Source organism: Prionailurus bengalensis, chromosome D3 (genome assembly GCF_016509475.1).
Source record: "Prionailurus bengalensis isolate Pbe53 chromosome D3, Fcat_Pben_1.1_paternal_pri, whole genome shotgun sequence".
NCBI classification, from domain to species: domain Eukaryota; kingdom Metazoa; phylum Chordata; class Mammalia; order Carnivora; family Felidae; genus Prionailurus; species Prionailurus bengalensis.
The window spans coordinates 80,635,741-80,661,774 of NC_057356.1; the positions used below are offsets into that span (position 1 = coordinate 80,635,741).

The 26,034-nt window shown below is 41.8% G+C and overlaps 1 protein-coding gene across 1 annotated transcript in view; it reads left to right on the top strand.

Annotated features, from left to right (window-relative positions):
- Window positions 1-26,034, top strand: part of PHLPP1 (PH domain and leucine rich repeat protein phosphatase 1) — a 213,891-nt gene that overhangs the window by 181,810 nt on the left and 6,047 nt on the right. The window contains exons 12-14 of the mRNA XM_043559032.1: window positions 3,212-3,374; window positions 13,177-13,307; window positions 18,373-18,477. Of these exons, the coding sequence (XP_043414967.1) occupies window positions 3,212-3,374; window positions 13,177-13,307; window positions 18,373-18,477 (399 nt within the window). The remainder of the gene's footprint in view (window positions 1-3,211; window positions 3,375-13,176; window positions 13,308-18,372; window positions 18,478-26,034) is intronic.

Genomic DNA, 26,034 nt, shown 5'->3' on the forward strand with positions numbered 1-26,034 from the left:
CTGTTTAATTAGCCTAATACGGTGTGTGGGAATTAGAACGTAAACCAGGAACCTGACGGTTCTTAACTACCAGTCTTTGTATTTGTGCTGTGGTATAAAAAGCCACAGTGGCCTGTCTATGTGACCAGAGACACCATGTCATATTACAAACAACTTCTGGCTCTCAGAATATTCCATTTTTAATTCTGTTGTAATCTGAACTTGTAATTTGGGGGGGCAGTGGCACGGTGTCTAACTTGGGGTGAATCTACACACCCAGCCTGCCACGAAGGAAATACTCCACGTGCGTGTCACTGCCGTTTGTCCATCTCACAAGTTAGGACCTGGAACACACACACGCCCAGCACAGAGGCAACCGCTAGCCCCTTCTGGCATTCTGCTGCTAGCTCCAGCTGAGCACCGGGCAGAGCAAGAAATAGTGGCACGGCTTCCCTCTGCCACCCTCAAGGCTACGAGCCTATCGAAACCTCACGAAGTGAGGAAGGCCAAATATGCATGGACTTAAAGCATTGCTCTGGGGTTTTTTTTGTTGTTGTTGTACATATTTATTTCTGTATTGTTTCCTCTCGTTTGATATTAATGATTAAACCTTCTTTTTTTTTCTATGTACTTTACTTCTGTATACTTTTTTTTTTTTTACTTCCATGTACTTTTACTGTGTACATAGTATTTTACTGTGGAATGAGGAGATGATATTTTTGGAAGAAAACATGGCAATCACCTAACAATAATATCTCTGAAAGGACTCCTCATCCTATTTGAGAGGCAGAGAAGCCCTGAAGGAGAAACTACCACCAACTCAGATTTCGATAGTAGCCTCCAGTGACCCATGCCAGTTGTAATCACCCTACATACAGAGAATTTTTTATGTACCTCATAAAAATGCATTTTGCTACAATTTCTGTCTCCCTATGGACTGTGATGTAGCACAGGTGCCCCCTAAAGACCCCAAGTTCCTCAAGAGTCAGGACTGTGATTTGTCACCTTCAGTCCCGTGTATATATGAGGTCTGGTCTGGGGCAGACACTCCACAAATGTTTCCCAAATTAAAGAACATGCTCCAGCGGTCTAGTCCATTGGTCGCCTTCTTTGTATGTGGAGGAATGGAAACTTGCTTAAGTTTTTTCTTGGGCCCGATTTCTATACTTTTGGTCATTTTCCATGCCCCATTACTCATGGATTTCTCCATATTTCTTTCCACATATGATAACAGCATATTCAAGTAATAGTCTCACAAATTCAGGCAGTCGGAGCTCAATCCCTTCACAGTCTGTGTACACAGTGTTGTTTGTAGCATATCCTGATTCCTGTTCAGGATATTAAAAGACCTGATGTCATAAAATGAAAACTTACTTCTTATTGTATCTTCAGAATATATTAATTTTCAAGATAAACAAGATAAATTTTATATTTGAGAGATGACAGAAGGAAAAGTAAATAAAAGGATTTCTTGCTAAATTTTTTTTTGAAGGCTTATTATGACAAATGAAACCATAACAAACAGAGGAGATACCAACAATTGTAAACTACATGATTCAAAGTTTGAGTTATACTTACTGGAAATCCTGCAGTTTTTGGAGCCCAGCATCACCAGTAGTAGAGAAAGGGTCAGAGGAGTGGTAGATGCTATTACAGGATTATAGAGGTGCACGGTTTTTTTCCCTCCACATTTGCAGAAAAGGCAAGAAACCCTAACAAATTTTCTTTATTTGGTTACTATAATTATTGGTTAATATTACTAAGATCAACTATAGATTAAGACTGAACAATAAAAGACATTCTTTTAACCGTTGTTTTTTTTTTTTTTTTTTTTAATGTTCATTTATTTCGAGAGAGATAGAGGGAAGGGCAGAGAGATAGGAGAGAGAGAATCCCAATGGGCTCTGCTCTGTCAGCACAGAGCCCAGCATGGGGCTTGAGCTCACAAACTGCGAGATCGTGACCTGAGCTGAAATCAGGACTTGGATGCCACCACAATAAAAGACATTCTTAAACAAAAGTGTTCAATGTATTAGGACGTGTTATTAAAGTAAGGTTAGCAAGAGTCCTCCTTGGCAGATATTTAACAGGAGGTGAAAGGAATTTCTTTTGGGCACGGTTTGAATTTGGGCCCTGCCAGGTCCAGAGATGGTCCAGATGGTACTCCCACCATCTTGTCATCACAAATGATGTCACAGGAATCTGGGGAGTGGGGTTTTGGGGAAAGCATGTCTTCATATGAGCAAATGCCCTGGGCTACGCTGCCTCCCCTGACCTTTCAGAGCCAATACAAAGACAAGTCTTTCTCTCAAACTGAGCTTTTTTTTTTTTTTTCTTTTTTTTTTTTTTAACATTTATTGTTGAGAGACAGGGAGACACAGACTGTGAGCAGGGAAGGTGCAGAGAGAGAGGGAGACACAGAATCTGAAGCAAGTTCCAGGCTCTGGGCTGTCAGCACAGAGCCCGATGTGGGGCTTGAACTCATGAACTGTGAGACCATGACCTGAGCTGAAGTCAGATGCTTAACCCACTGAGCCACCCATGTGCCCCTCAAACTGAGCTTTTTTAAAGCACTTCCAGTGAATTAATGCTAACTTACCCACTTGAGTAGGATTTTTATTGGCGTTGAGACTAAGCTACATAGCAAAGTGATGGTTGCCAGGATAACTTAATTCACACACAGAGTTTTAAGAGGAAAGAGACATCCATTTTTCTTTTTTTGCTAATTTGAACAGTTGAAGTTAATGGTTTGTGTTTTATACTAGGAAAGGAGGTGTTAAACTACTTTGATACTCAAAACCAGTAGTGAAAATGGTCTTAAGATTTTTTTATTTTTTATTTTTTTAGGGAGAAAGAGAGAACAAGCAGGGGAGGGGCAGTGAGACAGGGAGAGAGAATCCCAAGCAGGCTCCGTGCTGTCAGTGCAGAGCCTGACACGGGGCCTGATCTCACAACCATGAGATTGTGACTTGAGCCAAAATCAAGATGGAGACATTTAACTGACCGAGCCACCCAGGCACCCGGGTCTTGTTTGTTAAAATGATGATTACAAGTGAATCTTTTATTTTTTAATTCCAGTATAGTTAACACACAGTTATATTATACAGTGAATCTTTAAAGAATCTTTAGGTTCATAGTAAATTCCCTTTTTATTCTTGTTATGTATTATTATTTTTTAACTGCCTTGTGATTATTTTACGACCTGCTCCCCCTTGGATTTTCCTTTCTTTAGTAAAATGGCAAAACTGGAGGAACTTGAAGAAATTGATGTCAGTGGGAATAAACTGAAAGCCATCCCGACCACTGTCATGAATTGCAGGCGTATGCACACCGTGATTGCACATTCTAATTGCATTGAAGTCTTTCCTGAAGTGATGCAGCTCCCAGAAATCAAGGTACGTGGTCCGACTCCGTAGCCTCCAAGATGCAGGTCACAGGAGAGAATTGCTTTCTCTAATTCATCAGTTCAGGATGTCTGCACCTTTGTTGGATTGAAGACTCTCAGTTGACGTTGTCCCATCTTTTCCAACCACTGGGCTACGCTGCCTTGTCAGCAGAGGGAAAAACCAACAGCGATAAATAAAAAACACAGAATCAGGAGTTGGGAAAGTGATACTCTGGGCTCTGTCCATAACTAGCTGTGTGAATTGAGGCTAACCATATAGTCACCTAACTCTTTCCCATCTAACGATACTTGTCCTCATTTCCAGGGTGGTTATGAGGCTCAAAGAGTAGGTCACTCAAATGCCTGACAGCAGTTTGAAAAAGTTAACAAACTGCATGCTCCTCCCCCAGACTCACGCGATTAAATCGTATCCACCAGCACAGCACCCAGTTAGTACTAATTCCCTTGATAGATCCAGCATCGTTCCCATCCCCAAACATTCATTTCAATTTAATGAAACTAGCAGAAGAGCTGTTATTCCCATCTGATGTGAGGTGCTGAAAAACAAAGGGATTTGTGTCCATGAAGACCGTAAATTGGCGGCAGAAACAGTCTGCAATTCGTGACTTCTGCCTCAGGGTAGATCATAGGATGAAACCAGCCTGCCAGAATGAAAGCCACGTAACAACTTCTTATTCATGATTTTTGGTGCAAAAGTAAGAAGTTATTTACATATAATGTATTTTTTCATTTGTATCTTAGCATTTCTGGTCGTCAGTTTTGTGCTTAGTAAGAAATAACTCCGTGGTTATAGACTTGGAGCACATTTTAATCTCCTAAAAAGGAACCAAAGTCATCTTTCTTGGCCACCCTCCAGGCACTTTCTGTTATGATCTTTATGTATCAGATTTAAGACATTATGTAGACGTTTGAAGACACTTTATTTTCTTTAACGTTTGTTTATTTTTGAGAGAGAGAGACAGAAAGCAGGGGAGAGGCAGAGAGAGAGAGGGAGACACAGAATCCGAAGCAGGCTCTGGGCTCTGAGCTCTCAGCACAGAGCCTGACGTGGAGCTCAAACTCATGAACCGTGAGACCATGACCCGAGCTGAAGTCAGACGCTCAACCGACTGAGCCACCCAGGCGCCCCCACTGAAGACACTTTAAGTAGCATGCGTAATCTTTCACTACAGTGGTTTTTATCCATTTACATGGTTGAGGTATATACAAGTCATTTTCTAAGTATGTGCATGCTTTGGGCCGTGATGTATTTTACCTAGAGCACACTATCACTTCATACATCACTGGCATTTTAGAACATTGGTTATAAGCTCATAGACATAGTTTACTTCTGCTTTCCATATAGTACCTTTCACAAGGGTGAAGAGGCAGGGCTCTGAAAGGAAACAGACCTGGAATTTTATTCCAGCTAAAAGTTCCTTAACTGCTTCATTTCCTCATATGTAAACTGAGGGAAAACTAGTCCTTCCTTTACAGTATTGCTGTGAGGATGAGTGAAATACTCCGTGTGAACATTTGGAATAGGAGTGGCACGCAGGAAGAACTCTGTAATGTTAGCTATAATTAATACACTCCTGATGTGGTTCAGCTGTGATTATATGCAGCAGCTATTCTGCCTGATGACCATCAAAATCTGGAAATTTGTTACGTAAACAAATACTTCTTTGCCTCCAGCACTGGCACGAGGTTGACAGCTAAGCTTCCCGGGGCTCCTGTCCTGCCCATTACTGGACACGGGGGCTGTGCTATGACAGGGACCTATTAAACTGGTCTCTGTGCACCGTGCCCGGTGGGGCACCAGCTCGAGAAGGGAAGAGTCGCAAGAACAACCTCCCGTTTGCTGGTCTCACTTTCTGCACCTGTCTTGTAGTGTTTTCTTACTCGAAATTGTAGATTGGGTTTTTTTTTTTCCCCCAAGTATCTGGTTTAAAGTACAGATACAGATAGACATTTAAACTTTTCAGGCTTTAGCTAGATTTTGCAAAATCTGACTCTTCTTCTGTGAAACCGAATCCTCTCCAAGACCCGTGCTTGCCTTCCTGGATTCTAAAGTCGGTCGGCGCCTTGTAAATCTGCTTAACGCCTTCCCCTGTTGCCTTCGCTCTGTTTGACTTTATCGCTCCTTTAAAGGTTTTACTTCTGGTATTGCTTTTTTAATGGTTTTCTTTCTTTTGTTCCTTGATTTTTCTTTTTATCCCGGCTACTATATCTTAGCGTTCTCCGTATGTTAACAACATCCGGTCTTTACCGCGCAGCGCTTCCATTACCAGCAGATAGCGGTTTTGTTGTCGGGGTTTGCTCTGGGATGGGAGTGGCGGTGGGCACCATCTCGCATCCTTTATGTACAGAAGTATCCGTTTTGCAGCCCTGGGCAGCTAGTGTCGAAAAAGTAGTAGATCTGTTGTTTTAGAACTCTGAGCTGAAATGTCATTGTCTCACATGAGAATATTTTAAGTTGCTGTGTAAGCAGGTACACACATTTAAACCAAGAAAATTCTTGGTAAAAAGGGTTGCTGCATCTCAAGTGAAAAAACACCTGTGCGCCTCTTCACCGCGAACTGAGCTCTAAATTAGCATGTTTTTAATGTAAAAGAGATAATTTTTATCCTCAGTTGAAACACTCGGCCTATACTAAAATTTCATTGTTGAGTTAATAACCCTAGATTATATTCCTATTGCTTCTTGAAAGTAAAGTGCCATAATTATAAAGTTTATCATAAATGAAGATCCTTGCAGTTATAAAACCTGAGCAGGTAACATGATTTAAAGAGGGACAGGCCCTGGTATATTTAACTAGCTTGTTCTCTCCATACAGTCTCATCTTGTAAGACGTTAAAGGAAAGTGCTTATTCACAGCTTTGTTACCGAAGCTTCAAAGCCAATTACTACTTAAAAGGGTAAATAAGTTCCCCTACTAAAATATATACGCTAAAATATATTTTTTTTAACTTGAGGAACTAAGCCACTATTCTTGTACCCCTAAAACAGGCTGTATGCACCCTCCTCTATTTTATCTTGGATAAAATTTAGGTCTGGCCTCTTCTCATGCTGGTACATTCAGTGACATCTGCTCATCCTCCAGCATCAACTTCTGTACTTGGGCAGGAAGGTCATATAAGTTGGTAGTAGGAAAAAGTATCCTTTCAGAATTTTCCAGTGAGCCCATGTGGACCCAGTGCCAGAGCACTTTTGTTCCTTGGTTTTATTGTCTTCCCCTTTGTTTATCTCTTTCAAATTAGTCTTCCCTACCTCCAGTCCTGTATTCTTGGAGCAGGTTGTGTTCTATTCTGGTTCTAAAATAGACAGGCTTTGTCTGGATGTAGATCAGCTCTCCGTGGGCTAGACAGGAAAACATGATCCCAGAGTCACCATGTAAGCCAGACTCTGCTTGCTTAGTCCTAGGCCGAAGTCTGCACTTGGGCTACTAGTGGCTGATGAATCCAAAAACCCAAAGTGACCATGAATACAGCGCTCAGTTCCCCAAGCTCTTAGTGGAGTAACCTCCAGTTGTTGATTTATTCTAACCCTTTTTGCAGTGTGGTTTGAGTAGATAAAACAAACAGGTGATGCATATGGTGAGTGAAATTTGTAGTGTAACCACGACGTCAGCGATTTCTTTTTTAAATTTGACATGTTCCTGTGGCAGCTTGATTTTAATTACTGGGTGAACAGTGTCTTTTAAAGTGTTTGAAATTTTCTGCAGATTATTTCCATGCTATACTCTGCAGTAATAAACTACTTCGATAAGTTGAGTGAACTCATCTCTAGGATCTGTGTTCTTTTCACGGGGAAATGCAGCATGAAGTGTCTTTAATATGCCACACTCTTGAGAACACTGATTACAGGAAGCTGAATATCCCTGGGAATCAAACTCTGTTTGCTGTTGTTTGTAAGGTGAGGTGAGAGAGAGAGAACCGGTTCTGTGATAAAGACACAAAGAACATGGGGAACTGTTGGGTCAAATGGAGGAAAGAAAAGGGATTAATTCTTCGGAAAGTAGGATAATGCAAATGAAGACAGATCAGGGACCAGTTCGGTGTCAGCCGGGTAGAGTAGCTGACCTCACAGACTTTAAAGGTCATGGAGGCATTTGTCCCGTGTCTCTAAAAACCAGAAACTGGGAGCAGTCGTCACTAGGGTTCTAGAATCTGGGTCAGTAATAATTATGTAGGGGATCTTCTCACGTGCCAGGAATCTTGTGTCCATTTCTGTGTGGGGCAGGGCTCCTGACAAGGGCAGAGGAAAGAAATGATGCAGCGTCTATAGACCACGGGTGGCTGTTCATGCCACTCTTCTCCCTGCCTCACTCGTGACAGAACAGCAGGAAGCCAGGACTGCATATGCTCTTTCAAAACTGGAGTAACGAATTAAGTCAGACTAGTTTGTTTGATGGTTTTTATTTTTTATTTTTATTTTTTTTTAATTTTTTTTTTAATGTTTATTTATTTTTGAGACAGAGAGAGACAGAGCATGGATGGGGGAGGGGCAGAGAGAGAGGGAGACACAGAATCGGAAGCAGGCTCCAGGCTCCGAGCCATCAGCCCAGAGCCTGACGCGGGGCTCGAACTCACGGACCGCGAGATTGTGACCTGAGCCGAGAATGTCAGTCAGACGCTCAACCGACTGAGACACCCAGGCGCCCCTGTTTGATGGTTTTTAAACTCTAGTTGAAACAATTATTTCGGCAGATCCTTTTAACTTCAGAGCCATGTCCTTTCCAACAAAACACCGCGTGCATCGTATGCGGTGGGGCATGGATACATGCAGATGAACGAAAGGAGCACGCGTGGCTGAGTCCTCAGGAAGTAGGCAGTGACGTGGTCACCGTCATGCTCTTCAAAGTCTTCTGCCCCTAAGGCTGAAGAGAAGTGAGCTGATAGGCCCAGAAGTCTGGGGTGTGGCCTGAAATCACAAGCAAATTTCTCTAAAGTCTCACCTCTGCAATCTAAAATCACACCCTCATTTTGCATTCTACTTTTTACCATTTCTGTTAGTTTTCGTGTAAACATAAAAGCCCTTTCTGTCCATAATCTTTGAGTAAAACTGAAGCCTACAGAAGCATGGGCCAGGTGCCCTGTAACTTTGTGATATACCTACCACTGAATTCTTCCAAAGGCACACACAACCAATTTTAAGAAGTAGTGATAGAAAGGAATTGCTCAGTTTATATAAAGAATGCATTTTCTTTCTTTTTTTTTTTTTTTTTTTTTATTTATTTTTGGGGGAGAGCGCAAGTCGAAGAAGGGCAGAGAAAGGGAGACAGAGGATCTGAAGCGGGCGCTGCACTGACAGCAGCGAGCCCAGTGTGGGGCTCAGACTCACAAACCGCAAGATCATGACCTGAGCCAAAGTCAGACGCTCAACCGACTGAGCCACCCAGGCGCCCCTATATAGAAAAACAGAACTCCAGCTTTGGGTTTGGAGTCTGAGTATCTTTGACAGGTTCTGACTGGCTCATTTAGTTAACAAGTTTACTTAGATATATGAACATCCTACAGTAATGACCACTTAGTCTATACAACATCAGGAATAAATATAGTTTAAGTGTTGCAAGAGAATCTGGCTACAAGTTACATAGTGGGAAACAATACATGTGTATATTTATTTTACTATTAAGCTAAAAGGCTGTCTCCTCACTGTAAGAGAGGGAGGTAGTACAGACCACTTCTACCTGAAACACAGTCTGTAGCTTACCATCTGGTCCCTGCCTGCCTCTCCGCCATCCCCGGCCACGCCAGTCACTCGTGGTTCGTGTCCTGGTAAGCCGTGTGCTATTCTCTCTCCCTGGATGCCCTCCTGTTTTCTCTGCCTCGTTATCTTCGATTCTTCACAAAAATCCCCTCCTGGAAGGCCCTCTCGGAAGCCTTAACCTGTCACACCCGTGCACACTTGTACCTATTACTGATTTGCAGCCCGAGGGAGAATCACTTCCCACTCTGGCCTGGGAATTCCCCAGGGTGGGGACTGTGATGCCGGCTCTGTAGATCCCTGACGTCTGGCTTATTGTCTGCCACCAGGTAGGTGCTAAATCAAGGCACTTTTGGATGAACACTTGCATTTATTTGCTTCTTAGGAATTCGTAATGAAAATCAGTGAACCTGTTCGGAGGAAAATCACAGTGTATGTAAATACAGAGAGGGAAGGCTTTATGAAAGACGAAAGGTCTTCTTCTGCAACTCCCTAAAAGGTGGGGCGGTTTAAACAATATACACTTCTGAACAATTACAGAAATAATTACATCAGCAGCTTTTCCCGCCGTGAGGGCACGGGGTGCAAAGGTGATTGGGAGTGCCCCTTTGCGCACTGGAGGGCCGCGTGGCTGCGCTGGTGGCCTGGCTGTGGTCTGAAGACTGAAGCAAGCGGTTGCAGAATGGCTCAGGGTTAGCAGGTGACTCTGCTGTTTCCGGGCAGTCCAGGTGATTACGGGGGGGGGGTAATAGGTAATACGCTGCTGTGAAAAGTGATACGCCCATGTCTTTGGTAAGGTTTTGTGAGGAAAACATAATAAAGATATCAGAGCTTTGGTGATAATTATACTTAAGTGTCAGATCAGTTCTCTTTAAGATGCACTGATTATTTTCCTGTGCTCTTAGCTAAACGTATTAGCGGTCCTTCCCCTCTAAATCTTGAGTTCCTCCAACTATGAGTTATCTCACTTTTTCCAAGGGTTGGATAATTCTGTTTTGAGTATTCTTACCAGAATTTTGTATTATAGCCAAGTAGTTTTTGTAAGCTATGTCCTAAAATAGGCCTGAAAGAGGGAAAGGTAACTTTGTAGACTGATTTAACATTCTATTTAATAATGTATTTTCAAGAAAATTTTAATGCATTAAACAATAGAGAAACATACATTAAATGTCATGGAATACACAAGTACTATTTTTTTTCTCCAGTCTCACCCCCAAATTTTCTGTTTTCCTAGTGGTAGCCATTACAACCACTCAGTCAACAAGTGTTTGTTGAAGACTATTAAAAGAATAAGGAATAGAGCTTGTAAGTAGAGCACTGACTGTTTATGTTAATGCCAGTAGGTCAGCGCTGGGAACCAACACCCTGTAATTTTCATGATCAAACCTCCTCCAATGTATAGAACTATGAAAGGGTATTTCTCTCCTTACCTGCCATTATGCTATTTACTCGACTGAACTTAATCTCAGCACGCGTATCTCCGTTTCCATCCTAGCGGATTGAATTACTGGAGGATCTTCTCGGAAGATTCGTTCATTTCTTTGTTCAACAAATAATTGTCTACTAATTCCCAGGCATTTGGCATCTGTTCTTTGTGCTGCACTAAGGACATGGGGGAGAAGCCACCGGCCCTGTTCTCTAGGAGCTCGTAGTCTAATGGGAGGAATAAATAAGCGGAAACTTTGAACGAGGGGTCCTAGTGGAATTGGCGTTGAGTTGAGACTGACAAGAATGGGGCAGATTGTGCCAGGTGAGGGGCGAGGAAAGCCTGAAGAGCCCCGGTCACAGAGAGCAGTATGTGCAGAGCCCAAGTGAGAACATGACACACGCGGGAGCTGGAATTAACTGTGACACCGCTGAATATAGAGTGCAGGGAAGCAGGTGCTGAAAGGTGGAGATGAAGGGCCTTATTTGACATGCGGAGGAGTCTGGTGGCAGATTGGAAGGCAGTAGGGAGCGACTGAAAGACAAGCCCGAGTGGGATCAGATGGGATTAAGCACATCACAGTCCCCCTGACAGCCCTGTGGGGAGTGGGCCGGAGGGGGATGAGACAAGAGCAAAGTCAGGACCCCCGCGGCCCCAGACCTCCCTGTAGAGGCGACAACTCTGTGGGACAGGGCACAGGAACTGGCTGCAGTGAATTAAGGGCCTTGGGGGGAGAGGGAAGGGGGAGAGACAGAGGGACGTGATGGGGGTAAGCACCACTTCTAAGAGGATTATTTATAAAGACAACGCCAGCATTGTCTTCATAAATAAACACCCTACTGAACTCATTGTATAATTTGGTAATTTAAAGAATGAGCAATTTTACACCAGCAGAGCTAGGAGTGTTTAAATCATTAGGTGAAATTAGAAAACGATGCCTATCAATTTCATAAAATTCCATAATGTTCTGAGATGTCTACAGTCTTTCCCCATAGTTCATGCTCTGACCTTGTTTTTGTTTCTGTCGACCACCCGTTCTAAGTTACGCACACCGGCCAGTCCTCAAGCTTGTGTTTCATCACAGCCCAGCACATCGCACTGGCGGCATTTGCCTTCTCTGTGCTGATGTACACGGACTATCCTGATGGAACAGCCCGTCTTTAGTATTCTCAGTATTAGCGGTTTTTCATTACAGTCCAGTTGACTATTGATGCAACCATTATTTATAAACGGAAAAACAAAACAAAAAGATGACCACCTCCCTATTGATGTTTAGGCTCAATGAATATATGTCTTCTGCCATTAAAGGTGCTAGGAGTCCAGATATGGAATAAGTGATGAAATTGTATCTACATTTGTGTTTTTTAAAAATTTTTGTTTATATTAATAAGAAAAATTAGATACTAACACTGGTTATGTTAGGGCGCTACATATAAAGGCAAGTTTTCTAAGCTTTTCCACTTGTCCAACTTTTTATAAAGTGGTTACAACACTCTCATGATACAAAGTAATTAAAATTACAATATAATTTTATATCATTGCTACTGCTTGAGAGCAAGGATATAAAACAATTTGTGTGGAAACATTGCATTATTTGAAGTCAGTTGAGAATATTTTTCTCCAAAAATATAGGTGTTCATTCGGTCTCTGTCCCTCCCCAATCCAACAGATTTAAGTTAAAATGTTTTCCAAAAAAGATGATTTTGTCTGCTTTAAAGATTCTGAAATTCTTGGATACAATTTGCCTTTCAAACCATCTTAAGATTTTTAACAGGCTCTTGAGGCATTTTCTGAAATCATAAGAAGGTGCAGCCTCAAGCCGGATAATTGAATTCTTCCTACCCCTTTCTGCCAAATAGTGGATTACGTGTTCTTTTACCCGGAAAAATTGCCAACTACTCCTTTTCCCTCTTGTAGATGGTGAGCCACCTTCTCCTCCGGTTCCCTGCTCTCAGAACACAAACGCAGCACCTCTTTTAGGGCTTACCTCAGTTTTGTGAGAAAGGAGGTACTATCCCCGTTCGCAGATAACACAAGTTTTGTCCTAATCAACATGCTGACCCTTTTTGTCGTTGTTTTCGAGTGATTTTAGGCAGGAGCTGGGGGAGGATCTAGGTACTGCATGCCTGGAGGGTGGGATCCTTATTTGACTCCTGCCTTTTTCCTTGCAGGCGGCAGGCAGGCCCAACAGCTAGTCTTTTACCAGTTTCTTACTGAGCTTCTTTTGAATTATCTTCTCATTTTGAAGGTGTACCTGCCTTCCTCATCTTGCAGGTATTTTGATTTAAGGAAGCCCCTTCAAAGTTCCATTTCGATGTTGACTGTACCCCTTATGGCCATAACAGGTGTGGAGATTTTGTGAGCCATCGGAAAAACTATCCTTGGGATTTTCAGCTAATGCTTGTTTTACGTGTAGAGAGAAACTTAAAAAGATAACGAGAGGGAGAATAAAGAACACGGGTTTTCTGTGTTAACCAAAGAAAGTGAACATTTTAACTGCAGATAGCAGAATCTGTTTTAAATGTTTATGGGAGGGTAGCAGACAATCTTATTTTTCTGCACTTGGCCAGCATAGTCTAGTGAATGGCAGACTGATTCTCAAGCAACAGGTGGGAACGTAGAGCCACCTGAACCACTTGTCCAGGCCATCACTTCCTGTTTCCCCTTCTTGTTTCAGTGCGTGGACCTGAGCTGTAATGAGCTAAGCGAAGTCACTTTGCCAGAAAACCTGCCTCCAAAACTACAAGAACTAGACCTGACTGGGAACCCCCGACTTGCCCTTGATCACAAAACCCTGGAATTGCTGAAGTAAGTATTTCGTGATGCCCTGCAGCCCTGTCCACGTTCACGGACAACGCGATTTGTAACTTAGTGAAAACATTAAACAGTATGAAGTGCCCGGTGGCTTCTTAGCTGTATCTACACACATTTGGAGCGATTTGTGAGTCCATAGTTCACCAGAATGGAGGGCCAAAAACAATTTCAAATAGTTGGATACTCAAGTGTCCTTTCAGAAAGTCTTTGAGGAAGTATCCAGGCAAAAAGAGAATGAGAATAATGAATACAAAGGGGGGGGGGAGGTGGATATAAAGAAAAACGTGGAGGAGAGCCATGAATAACTAAGACATAAACTTACACCTCAGTTACTGAGGATATGGTGTGATGCTTAATGCAAATGTTAGGAAAGGATTGAAAGAGATGCATGATGTGGGAAAAACTAACAATCTGGTAAAATCCAGATGGTTTAAACAAAACTGGGAGTGTGGGATAGTTAGATCCTGCTAAGTTACCGTGTTTGGGGAAAGAATTCATTGATATGGTGTCACTCTTGATGTCGATAAAGAATTGCAGGTTGAAGTTCACTGGGTAAAACATTGAAGGAGGAAACCTCATTAGAAAAAAACCGTCTTTAAAAATTTCTTCTCACACAACTCTCAATGTCTGTCAAGAGAATTGTGCTTCATAATTGAATATTATATAGCCATTAAAAACAATGCTGTAGGGGTCCCTGGGTGGCTCAGTCAGTTGAGCGTCTGACTCTTGATTTTGGCTCAGGTCATGATCTCACGCTTCATGGGTTCGAGCCCCACGTCAGACTCTGCTGACACCTCAGAGCCTGGAGCTCCCTTCAGATTCTGTGTCTCCCCTCTCTGCCCCTCCCCCATCCATGCATGCATGTACACCCTCTCTTCTCTCAAAATAATACACTTAAAATGATGTAGAGTTAAAGATCCCTACGTATGAAGTTCAATGAGAAGAATATTTACAAAACATTTGTATGGTATGTTCCCACTTTTTCCAAAATAAATTTGTGTGCATGTGTACACCTAGAAAATGCCTGCAAGGACATAAAAATGTTAAAATAGTGTTATTCTCTGGATGATAGGATTATGGATGGTCATCATTACCTTTAAACTTTTCTGAATTTTCTTGCAGCCAGCTTAAGTCTTGGACACTGACACACGTTAGTCATTGTGTTTGCCTTCTATGCTTAAGCCCTGTTGTGCTGTCTCCTGCTAAAAGTCCTCTTCCGTTGTCTTAGAACAAAACTGAAAAGGAGGAGAATTTTAAAAGAGCAGTCATTAATATTATCCTAGGTGTTTACTGCCAGCTAAAATCTGAATATCGCTCGAGGCGATTCCTGGATGGAATTGGCCTAGTTAGTGCCTGTTTGTTTCAGGTACTTAATTGATTTCAATCTATAATTGAGGAGTACTGCCTAAGCAGAGTGTCCTAGGAGAGCTGCAGGGGGTCTAGGCGCTCTGTACTTTTTCTCAGTTAGTGGAGCCTTGGCCCAAATCCTTGAGTCTGTCCAGACCTCAGCTTTCTCCTCCATATGATGAGGAGGAAGTCCTAAGAGACTTCTAGAACTAAGAGTACCTGGATTATCAAAATATATTTTCATCTTAACGCAGCTAGCTTTTGCGTATTTTTATAAATATATGAAATTTTGTATAAAACAATTATATCAAAATTAAGTTGAATTTGTATTACACACCAAAATAAATTAAAGCTAAATTAAAGAACTCTATAAAATGAAATAATTTCTAAAAGTAAGAAAAAAATCACATGAATATATTCACAAGCCAGAAAACATCTTTTTCTGTCCAAGAGTGGGAGGTGGGGGTGGGAGGGTGGGATCGCAAAAGTAGAAATCAATATATATAATTGGTGTTGATATTTCTTTTTTTTTTTAAATTTTTTTTCAACATTTATTTATTTTTGGGACAGAGAGAGACAGAGCATGAACGGGGGAGGGGCAGAGAGAGAGGGAGACACAGAATCGGAAACAGGCTCCAGGCTCTGAGCCATCAGCCCAGAGCCTGACGCGGGGCTCGAACTCACGGGCCGCGAGATCGTGACCTGGCTGAAGTCGGCCGCTTAACCGACTGCGCCACCCAGGCGCCCCTGGTGTTGATATTTCTAAGTATTTAAAAATACTTTGTATACACAAAAGTTTGAAATCTCTTTCCAGAAAAAAAAACCAAGAGTAAATCTAAAAGGCAAATGACAAACTAAGAAGAAACAGTGGCAAAAAAAAAAAAACAGGAAAAATACAAGCATTAATATTCTTGTTAAAAATGTTCTTATAAGAAAAGTACTCGAACAGCAAATAAGTGAAGGAGGTTAAAATTTCACGAAAGAAGTACAGATAGTTGCATGAAAATGTCACGTTCAAACTTACTAGTATATCAAGGAAATATTAATACTCCCCCCCTCAAATTGGTGCTGCTGGAGTACTGTAAATTGAACATAACTTTTCTTAAAAGCTATGGACTCTGTGTATCAAGCCTTTAAAAATCTTCATATACTTAGATCAAGGTTTTCTATGGCAAAATTCATTCTAAAAAATAATCAGAAATGTGGTATTCATTTTAGGCACAGAGGTGATCATCAATATAATTATATTTAAGATGAATATAACGTGACATGGGAAAATGTTCATGACGTAATTAGAAAAAAGATGCAAAACCACATATTTATGATTACCCCACTGTTATCCGTAAGAAAAATCTATTTGTTAAAGTCTCTGCAATGGACATGTTACTAGACTGGCCTGAGCTACTACAAAGCATCAGATGTGTGTTCTAAGATTTAAAAAAAAAAAAAAAAAAAGACATGGGCTCCTGGGTGACTCGGTTGTCAGACTCTTAATTTCGGCTTCTTAGGTCATGACCTCGCAGTTCGTGGGATCAAGCCCCGCATCAGGCCTTGCGCTGAGAGCTCAGAGTCTGCTTGGGATTCTCTCTCTCTCCCTCTGCCCCTTCCTCACTCGTGCTCGCTCACTCTCAAATAAGCTACAAAAAATAAATTTAAAAAAATTTAAAAATTTTAAAAAGTAACAGACAATGAAATCACAGTTTTTCTTTTAAAGAATTATTTTGAGAGAGAGTTCTCATGGGGGGGGGGGGGAGGCAGAGAGAGAGAAAACCCCAAGCAGGCTCCCTGCTGTCAGCGCAGAGCCTAACACGGGCTCCACCCCAGGAACTGTGAGATCATGACGTGAGCCGAAATCAAGAGTGGGACACTTAATCGCCTGAGCCACCCAGGGGCCCACATAACACTTTTATGTAAAAATGATGCCTTCTGTTTCACAGCTGGGAGGCTGTGGCTTCTTAATAACTTGGAAGAGCTTCCGTATCTACTGTATTTCTTGTGCTGTTGGAGGGATGGCCTGTTTATTCTGTGCGAGACAGGGTAAGGGCACAGGCTGACGCTTCTGCGTGACTGTGACTGAGCTCCGGCTCGCATGTTCTCTCAGACTCCTCGGAAGCTGTGCAAGAGTCAGCGTTCAGGTCGTTTCGGACAGCTGCTCAGCCACACTGTATCAGCTGGGCAGAGAACGAGAAACCCCTGCTTCACTGGGAAGCGTTTGGGGGGCGGGGGGTAGTTCAAGGATTGTTTTTTTTTTCCGTTCATACTCAGGCTAGGGGAAAAAAATAGCATACTCAGGCCGGGAAGTGGCATTATTTCTTTGAAGGCTCTGTGTTCTATAATAAAAAGCATAACTGTCTTTAGAAATGAGCCTTCACTTTTTCTCTGGGGTTCAGAAAGGCAGCAGAGATGCAGTGAAACCCTTAGTTATGCCTTATTAAGAAACCCTTTGCATGTGCTTACCGTTGTGCATGGATGAAATCTGCTAGCAGGGTCCCATGAAGAGCAGATAACGGCAGACTCACTCAATGCCCCTCTTTTCTTGGTAGGAATGACAACTTCTGAAAAGAGGATAAATAGCCCTGCTGTAAAATAAGGTATTAATCTCATTTCAGGATTTTCTGCTGGTGCTTTTTTGGCTTTTGAGGATAAAGGGAAGAGCGAATGTTTGCTGCCAATTGAGAGTAGAAACTTTTCTTTCATGAAATATTTTTAAATTTCAAAGAAACCGCCACCAGCTATTTCTAAAATCAAAGTGAATGCAATTAGATATAGATTTCCTTCTTAAAGTTGAAGGGTTGTATTTTGGAGTTAATGAATGCCAACAGATAAATTCTTGGGGTCATGACAAAAGTGTTTGTGTTAAGAGACGACACACATGATTTTTCTCTTAAGTAATAGAGGGAGAAAACTAGTAGCAACTTACAAGTGGGATTAAGTTCACCATGTGGTAGCCAGCCTTTTTAAAAACCTATTTCACATCTGCAGAATTTCCTGTTTGGGGGGCACAGAATGCTTTCTAGTAGGGTGGATTTTAAAAACCCCATTCAAGAGTTTACGCTTTTAGTATTTCAGTCTTGGGTCCTGTTGGGCCAGTTGTGGCAAGTGAGATGACTTCTCTCCCAGTTTAAGTTCACATAGTTCATGTGTGATTTGTTGAAATACCCCTTTCATCATTTTATGGTTATTAGTCTTAGCATGAATGGCCGTGCGATGAGGAAAGAACCGGAAGCTTCGGGGATGGCAAGTCCTCAGTATTTGTGAAACCTCTGAAGGGGCGAGATGGGCAGAAACTGGATTTGAGGATGAATGTTGCAGAATTTGCTCACAGCATTCAAAAACAGTATAACTGTGGCTTAGATTCCATACTTTTCAAATCTGGTGTTCATGTTGTAAGAATACACCCAACGTAATGTTTTCTTTTCTCATGCCGAGGTTGAGAGGGGTCCTTCTCGCTCCTGGGAGACAGCCGCCATCTAGGGCGATGTGTGAAGGTCTCTAATAACCACCCCAGGACGCTGACGAAAACGAGTTTTCAGGCTCTGTCTATATAACGCTCCTTTGCTTTCGCTTTGTTGAGTAGCTAGTTCTTCTGGCTGGTAAGAGATTTCAGACACATTAAACACAGGAGTGGTAAGCACCTGGCACTTAGCAGACAAAGGGAGCAATTCACACATTATTTGATTCTAACGATTCCGTCTCTTCCTTTTCTCCTTAGTAACATCCGCTGTTTCAAGATTGATCAGCCTTCAGCAGGAGATGGATCTGGAGCCCCAGCTGTATGGAGCCACGGCTACACCGAAGCTTCAGGAGTGAAAAACAAGTGGGTGAAACTCTGGAGTGAGAACCACCTCCCCCCACCTCCTTCCTTTAGAGGGGGGGAGATGCCCGGTGCTAGCACACGCTTTCCTCGGGTAACGTTTACTTGAACAGGATTCTCCAAAGCGAGGCCACCTCCTGACTTACATTTGAACACTAGGTTAAGCCTTGCTTGGCATCACATACTCTTCTCTTTGTGAGATGTTGCTAGGATACGGCGTAACTGACACATCATGTCTGTGTGAGACTCCAGTGTTTGCAGAAGACGTGAGTATTGAAATGCATCCCTGCCCTTTTGAAAAGCCTCTCTATCTTTCTCTGAAGCCTGTTTGCCAAGCAAAACAGGGGCTAGTATTAAAGGAGAAGTAGCCTTGATTGTCCGTATTCAGTCACTTCCGGTATTGATTAGTCAGGGTTCTAAGAAGCTAGTTTTTACAATCTAAATTATCCTGGAAGGAGTTTCATGTTCATTCCCTGTGACATCACCTGCTGGTCTGGCCACCGGGACTCACCGTCTCAGCTTCTTTTCCTTCCTTGTCCTACATGCAAATATCGATTTTCCTGAGAATTGTAATCAAGCCCTTCAGGCTTGCTCGCTTTTTATGAAGAGGTATTAATAATTAGTACCAGAAAAGGAAACAATCCTATAAATTAGAATAGTCATAATTAGCTAAGGTATCAGAACACAAAATATTGGGAACAGGGAAAGAACCAAGTGGAACACGATTCAGTACTACCTAAATTAGTATTCAACCCTGGGTTCACATCAGAATCAGGTAAGGAACTTTAAAAAAATAATCTTCAATGAAGCCCAGTATTTCAGAATGTTTTAAAATCTCCCCCAGGTGATTTTAATGTGCATCCAGGAATGGGAACCACTGACTAGCTGAATACCTTTCATGGAAAATAAAAGGTACAGGGGCGCCTGGGTGGCGCAGTCGGTTAAGCGTCCGACTTCAGCCAGGTCACGATCTCGCGGTCCGGGAGTTCGAGCCCCGCATCAGGCTCTGGGCTGATGGCTCGGAGCCTGGAGCCTGTTTCCGATTCTGTGTCTCCCTCTCTCTCTGCCCCTCCCCGTTCATGCTCTGTCTCTCTCTGTACCAAAAATAAATAAAAACGTTGGAAAAAAAAAAAAAAATTAAAAAAAAAAAAAAGGTACAATTGTGGTTGCCATGCGGACTGCTTTCTTCTTTTTTGAGATAGAAAGTAGAATCAATTCAAGTTCTGGATCTGACACATTGATCCTTTCTTCTCTCCCTAAGGGTGTGCCCTGGCTTTGTGCGGTCCAGAGAATAGGTAGTCCCCATCTGGACGCCTCTGTTCCATTTGCCCGATAAAGGTTGTGCCCGAGCTTTGGTTGTCGTATTCGTTCTGTGTATTTTGCACTGTATTATCGTTGTATTGGGGGGAGAAATTAGTATATTCTTTTAAAGCACCCAGAGTTCCTTTCTGGAGATCTTTTTAACTTAGAAGACCTTATGTCTTGGTTATAATCAAGTGTTCTAATTCTAGACCGCTGTGTGAAACCAAAGATTGGTTTTGAAACATCTCTGGATATTAAAACTATCTACTCATATGTTATAATGAAGAAAGGAACCAACTAGGGTTTTTTTTCCCGCATAACTCCCCCTTCCATGTTACTTTTAAATATGTTGTTATATTGAAGTATAACATAGGTGCAGAAAAGTGAATAAGCATACAACTCTGGGAATGGTCCTCAAGTGAATACATCTGCAGACCACCATCTAGATTAAAAAATACAATGTTACCGGCACCTCAGAAGTCCTTGTCACCCCTGGTCCTCCCTTCATTTGCCCTTGCTCTTTTACCCTTTGGTTTTGCCAGAAGTCTCTCAAGCCTTTTGTTTTTGTTTTTGTTTTTGTTTTCTAATTGTAAAGAGGTCATGTAGGGGCACCAGGGTGGCTCAGTCGGTTAAATGTCCAACTCTTGATTTCAGCTCAGGTCATGATTTCACGGTTTCCTGTGTTTGAGCCCTGTGTCAGGCTCTGCACTGGCCTTGGGGAGCCTGCTTGGATTCTCTCTCTAACACTCTCCCTCTCTGCCCCTCCTCCACATGTGTGTGCATACATGCGCACACTGTCTCTCAAACTTAAAAAAAAAAAAGATAAAGTGGTCGTGTAAACAAGGAGCTTGCTGCTTGCCGTCTTGAAGGAAGGAGAGGAGCTGTCCCTGCCTCCCAATCTCAGATGTCTGTTCTCTTTTCTCCCTCCCCAAGGGGTGCAGTGTTGCCTCCCTATCAGGTCATTTCAGATCCTTTGGGGAAACCCAAGCAGGAGCTACAACTGGGTAATTTAGATTCTTTCTCAGACTAAAGAACAGGAAACCTCAGTAGAAAAGAATCACTACCCTATTTTTGAAAGATTTTTTATGCACCCCCATTCTGAGTAGCAAGGGGGGCTTACAGAAGGAAGATGGAATTAATGAGTATTAAATTTTACTTTGCTTCAAATAGCCATATAACTTAGGATGACTTATTAACAAATGGAGGCAAGGATTACAAAGTGCTAAGAGCCAGGCTACCTGGCTTTGAACCTGGGCTTCCTACTTTTCTGCTGTGTGACCTTGGCCAGTTATGCAACCCTCTTCGGCTAAATTTCCTCAACTATCAAGTGGCACTAGAAATCCTACCTGTCCAGGGCACCTGGGTGGCTCAGTCAGTTGAGTGTCCGACTTCAGCTCAGGTCATGATCTCACAGCTTGTGAATTCAAGCCCTGCGTCAGGCTCTGTGCTGACAGCTCAGAGCCTGGAGCCTGCTTTGGATCCTGTGTCTCCCTCTCTCTCTGCCCCTAACCCACTCACATTCTGTCTCTGTCTCTCTCAAAAATAAACAAACTTTTTTTTTTTAATTTGTTTTTTCAACGTTTATTTATTTTTGGGACAGAGAGAGACAGAGCATGAACGGGGGAGGGGCAGAGAGAGAGGGAGACACAGAATCGGAAACAGGCTCCAGGCTCCGAGCCATCAGCCCAGAGCCCGACGCGGGGCTCGAACTCCCGGACCGCGAGATCGTGACCTGGCTGAAGTCGGAGGCTTAACCGACTGCGCCACCCAGGCGCCCCAAAAATAAACAAACATTTAAAAAAAAAATTTTTTTTTAATCCTACCTGTACTCATAGGGTTATTGTAAGGATCCCGGGTCACACATGTGTGAAGTACTTGAAACAATGTCTGCCATATGGTAAACCCTATTTAAGTGTGAGCTATGCTTAAGGATAATGGTTATTACTGCTATTCATCTCCTAACTCCTTGAGAGCTGGGATTCTCTTTTCAGGTTCAGATCTCTGTCTAGCCATCATTCGTATCAGGTGCTTAAATGTTTGTTATCTGGAGAGTAAGAAGTTACCTATATTCAATGAACTTCCCCCTGGTAGGAGCATAGCTCTGCAGGTGCTGATGAACGTCGTTATGTAACCACCACAGTCAGGGTACGGGGCCGGTCCATCACGCCCAGAATTCTCCTGTGCCCCTGCGTTGCCATCCTTCTGCTCACCCCAGCCCTTGGCACCTCTTGACCTGTTTTTGTTGCCTTGGTTTTGTCTTTCCTAGAATGTTGTATAGATGGAATTACAGAGAATACAGCCCCCTCGGTCTCGTTTCTTTCACCTAGCATAATGCATTTTATATTCATTCATCTGTGATGCCCCATGCTCCTTTTATTCATAGTTTATTCACCATTCGAAACAGATTTAGGATATCTCAGGTTTTTAGCAAATACAAGTATAAACGCTAGAAAGAGTTCCATATAGGTTTTCGTGTGAACGTTATGTTTTCTCTTGTGTAAATACCTACAAGTAGGATTATATATTTAATTTTGTAAGACTGCCCAATTCCTTTTGGTAATGGCTGTACCCTTTTGTATTCCCAGCTGCGATGTGTGAGAATTCTAGTTGCACATCCTCGCCGGTGCTTCCTGGTATCAGGTGGTGGTGCCAGTGTTGGCCATTCTAACAGTGATATCTCGTTGTGGTTTAATTTTGCCTTTCATGATGACTAATGATATTAATCATCTTTCCATGTGTCTATCATCCATCCATTTTGGTGAGAATGTATTCTTTCACATTAAATAGAGCTGAGTGTATTCCTGTAGACACCCTTTATCAAGTTAAGATAATTCTCTTCTAATCATAGTTTGCTAAGAGTTTTTATAATGGGTATCAAATTTTGTCATGGGCTTTTCCTGCATTCAGTTGAGATTATCATATTTTTGTTCCTTCATCTGTTGATACGGTAAGTTACATTGATTTTTGAATGTGGAATCAGCGTTGCATTCCCAGGATAAATTCTACTTGGTCATGACATATTACCCTTTTTATATGGTGCTGGATTCAATTTTCTGGTAATTTGTTGCTCATGTCTATATTCATGACGGATATTAATTAGCATGTAGTTTTCTTGTGATGTCTTTGACTTTGGTGTCAGGGTAATGCTGGCCTCATAGAATGAATTGAGGAGTGTTTCTTCTTCTTTAGTTTTCTTGAACAGTTTGTACGGAATTAGTATTTCTTCCTTAAATGTTTGGTAGAATTTACCAATAAAAGCCATCTGTGCTTGGAATTTTCTTTGGTTTTTAACTACACATTCTGTTTCTTTGCTATGGGATTATCTATTTCTTCACGAATGCACTTTGGTAATTTGTGTCTCTTGAGGAATTTATCTCTTTCATCTAGGTTTCAAATTTATTGTCATAAACTTGTTAATATTATCCTTTAAAATCTGTAGGATCTGTAGTAATGGCGCTCGCTCTCTCCTCCTGATATTGGTAATTTGTCCTTTTATATATCAGTTTGATTTAAGATTTATTAATTTTATTGATATTCTCAAAAAAAAACAGATTTTGGCCTCATTGATTTGTCTCTATTGCTTTTGTGTTCTAGTTCATTGACTTCTTGTTTTTATCTTCTTCTTTTTGTTTTGCTCTCACTTTTCTAATTTCTTAACGTGGAAGCTTAGGTCATTGATTTGAGCTTAGAACATCTAATATAAACATTTAGAGCTGTAAATTTGCTTCTAAGCAATTGTCCAATGTGATTGAAGAATGCACTTTGTTTTGTTGTTGTTTTAATATTTATTCATTTTTGAGAGTGAGAGAGACAGAGCATGAGCGGGGGAGGAGCACAGAGAGAGGGAGACACAGAATCTGAGGCAGGCTCCAAGCTATCAGAACAGAGCCCCACGCAGGGCTTGAACTCGCGGACTGTGAGATCATGACCTGAGCCAAAGTCAGATGCTTAACCTACTGAGCCACCCAGGTGCCCCGAGAATGCACTTTGAATGACTTGAATCCTTTAAATTTACTGGGACATGTTAGTGGCCTAGAATATGGTCTACACTGGTAAATATTCTCTGCATTTGAAAAAATGAGTATTCTGCTGTTGTTGGGGTAGGGTGTCCGTTAGGTCAAGTTGGTTGACACTGTTGTTGAGGTCCTGAATCTCCATACTGATTATCTACTTGTTCTGTCAATGGCTGAGAGACCCTAATTATGGGCTTGTCTGTGTCTCCTAGTTTTATCAGTTTTGCTTCATGCATTTCAAAGTTGTATTAAGTGCATAAACATTTGAAATGTCATAGCTTTGTGATGAATGCACTGATCCTTTTCATTATGAAATGACTATTTCTGTAATCTTTGTTCTGAATTATACTTTGATATTAATGTAACTACTCCAGCTTTCTTTTGATTGGTGTTAGCATAGTAGGTCTTTTACCTTTTCAACCTATTTGTCTTTTTATAAAATTCAGTTAGGTCTTGCTTTTTTTTAAATCCAGTCTGACTTTCTTTTGGGATAGTGTTTAGACCACTTTTATATTTAATGAAATTGATACGGTTAAATCATATCAGTTTTACAGATCATTTTAAATGATCTTTATAATTTGTTCATTGTTTTCTATTTGTCTCTTCTGTTCTTCTTTATCTCTCTTCATTCTTTTGGACTATTTATGATTCCATTTTGTTTAGTGTTTGTAGTAAAACCTTTAACTTCTTATTTGAAGGTAAACTGTAATACTTCACATATAAGAACCTTTCAGTGTGTGCTTCCATTTCCCTTCTCCTGGTCTTTGTGCTGTTGTCATGTTTTACTTCTGTTATAAACCCCAAAATACATGGTTATAATTTGTAAATAGTCATTTTTAAAGCAGTGTTTCTCAACTTCAGTACTGTTGACGTTTTGAGCCAGATAATTCTTGATAGTTGGTGGGCAGGGGAGGGAGGTGTTTCTGTGCACATTACAGGGTGTTTGGCAGCGCCCCTGGCCTCTACCCACTAAGTGCCAACAGCACCGTCGCTCCCAGCTGCGACCATCAAAGATGTCTCCCCGGGGGCAATTGCCCCATTGAGAACCACTCTTCTAAAACGATCTTTAAATGAGTTTTATATTTACTCATCTATTTGTCATTTCTTGTACACTTCATTCTTTTATGTAGATTCAGATTTCCATCTGGTATTTCCTTCTGCTTCATGTATTCCTTTTGTATTTCTTATACTGCCAGTCTTTTTTGTGGGAAATTGTGCATCTGAAAAGGTCTTTCTTGCACCTTAACTTTTGAAAGCAATTTTCACTGGTTTAGAAATCCGGGTTGACAGCTTTTTTCAAGCAGTACTTTAAAAATGTTGTTCTGCTGCCTTTGCGTTGTTTCTGTAAGTCTGCTGTCATCAAGGTCTTTGTTCCTCCACCCTGCTTGCCCGCCTTTATTCCTGATTTTCAGCAATTGTTACACTTTCCTTTCATTTTCTTTTGTTTGCTATTTGTTGAGTTTCTTGTATCTACAGGTTTACAGTTTTCATCAGATTTGAAATCTTTTCAACCATTAACTTCTTCAAAAGTTTTTCCTGTCTCTGCTCTGTTGAAGACTTCGGTTCCCTGTGCTTGAGGTTACCCCGCACTCACTAATGCCCTGAATTTTTATTTGTCCGCCAGTCTTTTTCCCTCTGGGTTTCATCTTGAAGAGTCTGTGGGCCACAGTTAAGTTACCTGGAAACAATGGGATTTGGGTGCGAGACTCTGCAGGCCTCCAGAGCAGGCTCCGCCCGAGGCCCTAACCACCCCCCCCCCCTCCAAAATCTTCCTCCAGGCGATCAGCTGGGCAGGCTTCAAGCTCGCTCTCTGACCTGCACTTCTTATCATCCAGTGTCTCAATACTGTTGTTTCAGAGGTTTTTCTTTTCCCCGTCTTTTTAAGTTGTTTGGAAAAAGATTAAAAGCGTAAGAAAAGGTCCCATTGTTTTAGTTGTTACTCCATTTTGCCCAGGGTGAAAGTTCTCTTTAATAAATGTTTTAGGAATGGATGTGAACCCATGGATTCAGAATCTTAGTTGTTACTCCATTTTGCCCAGTGTGAAAGTTCTCTTTAATAAATGTTTTAGGAATGAATGTGAACCCATGGATTCAGAATCTTGTATTATCCCCCATACTTCCTCTTCTTGGGTCTTTCACTGCCATTTAAAAATAAAATCAGGGGCACCTGGGTGGCTCAGTCGACTAAGCATCTGACCCTTGATTTCAGCCCAGGTCATGATCTCACCAACCATGAGATCGAACC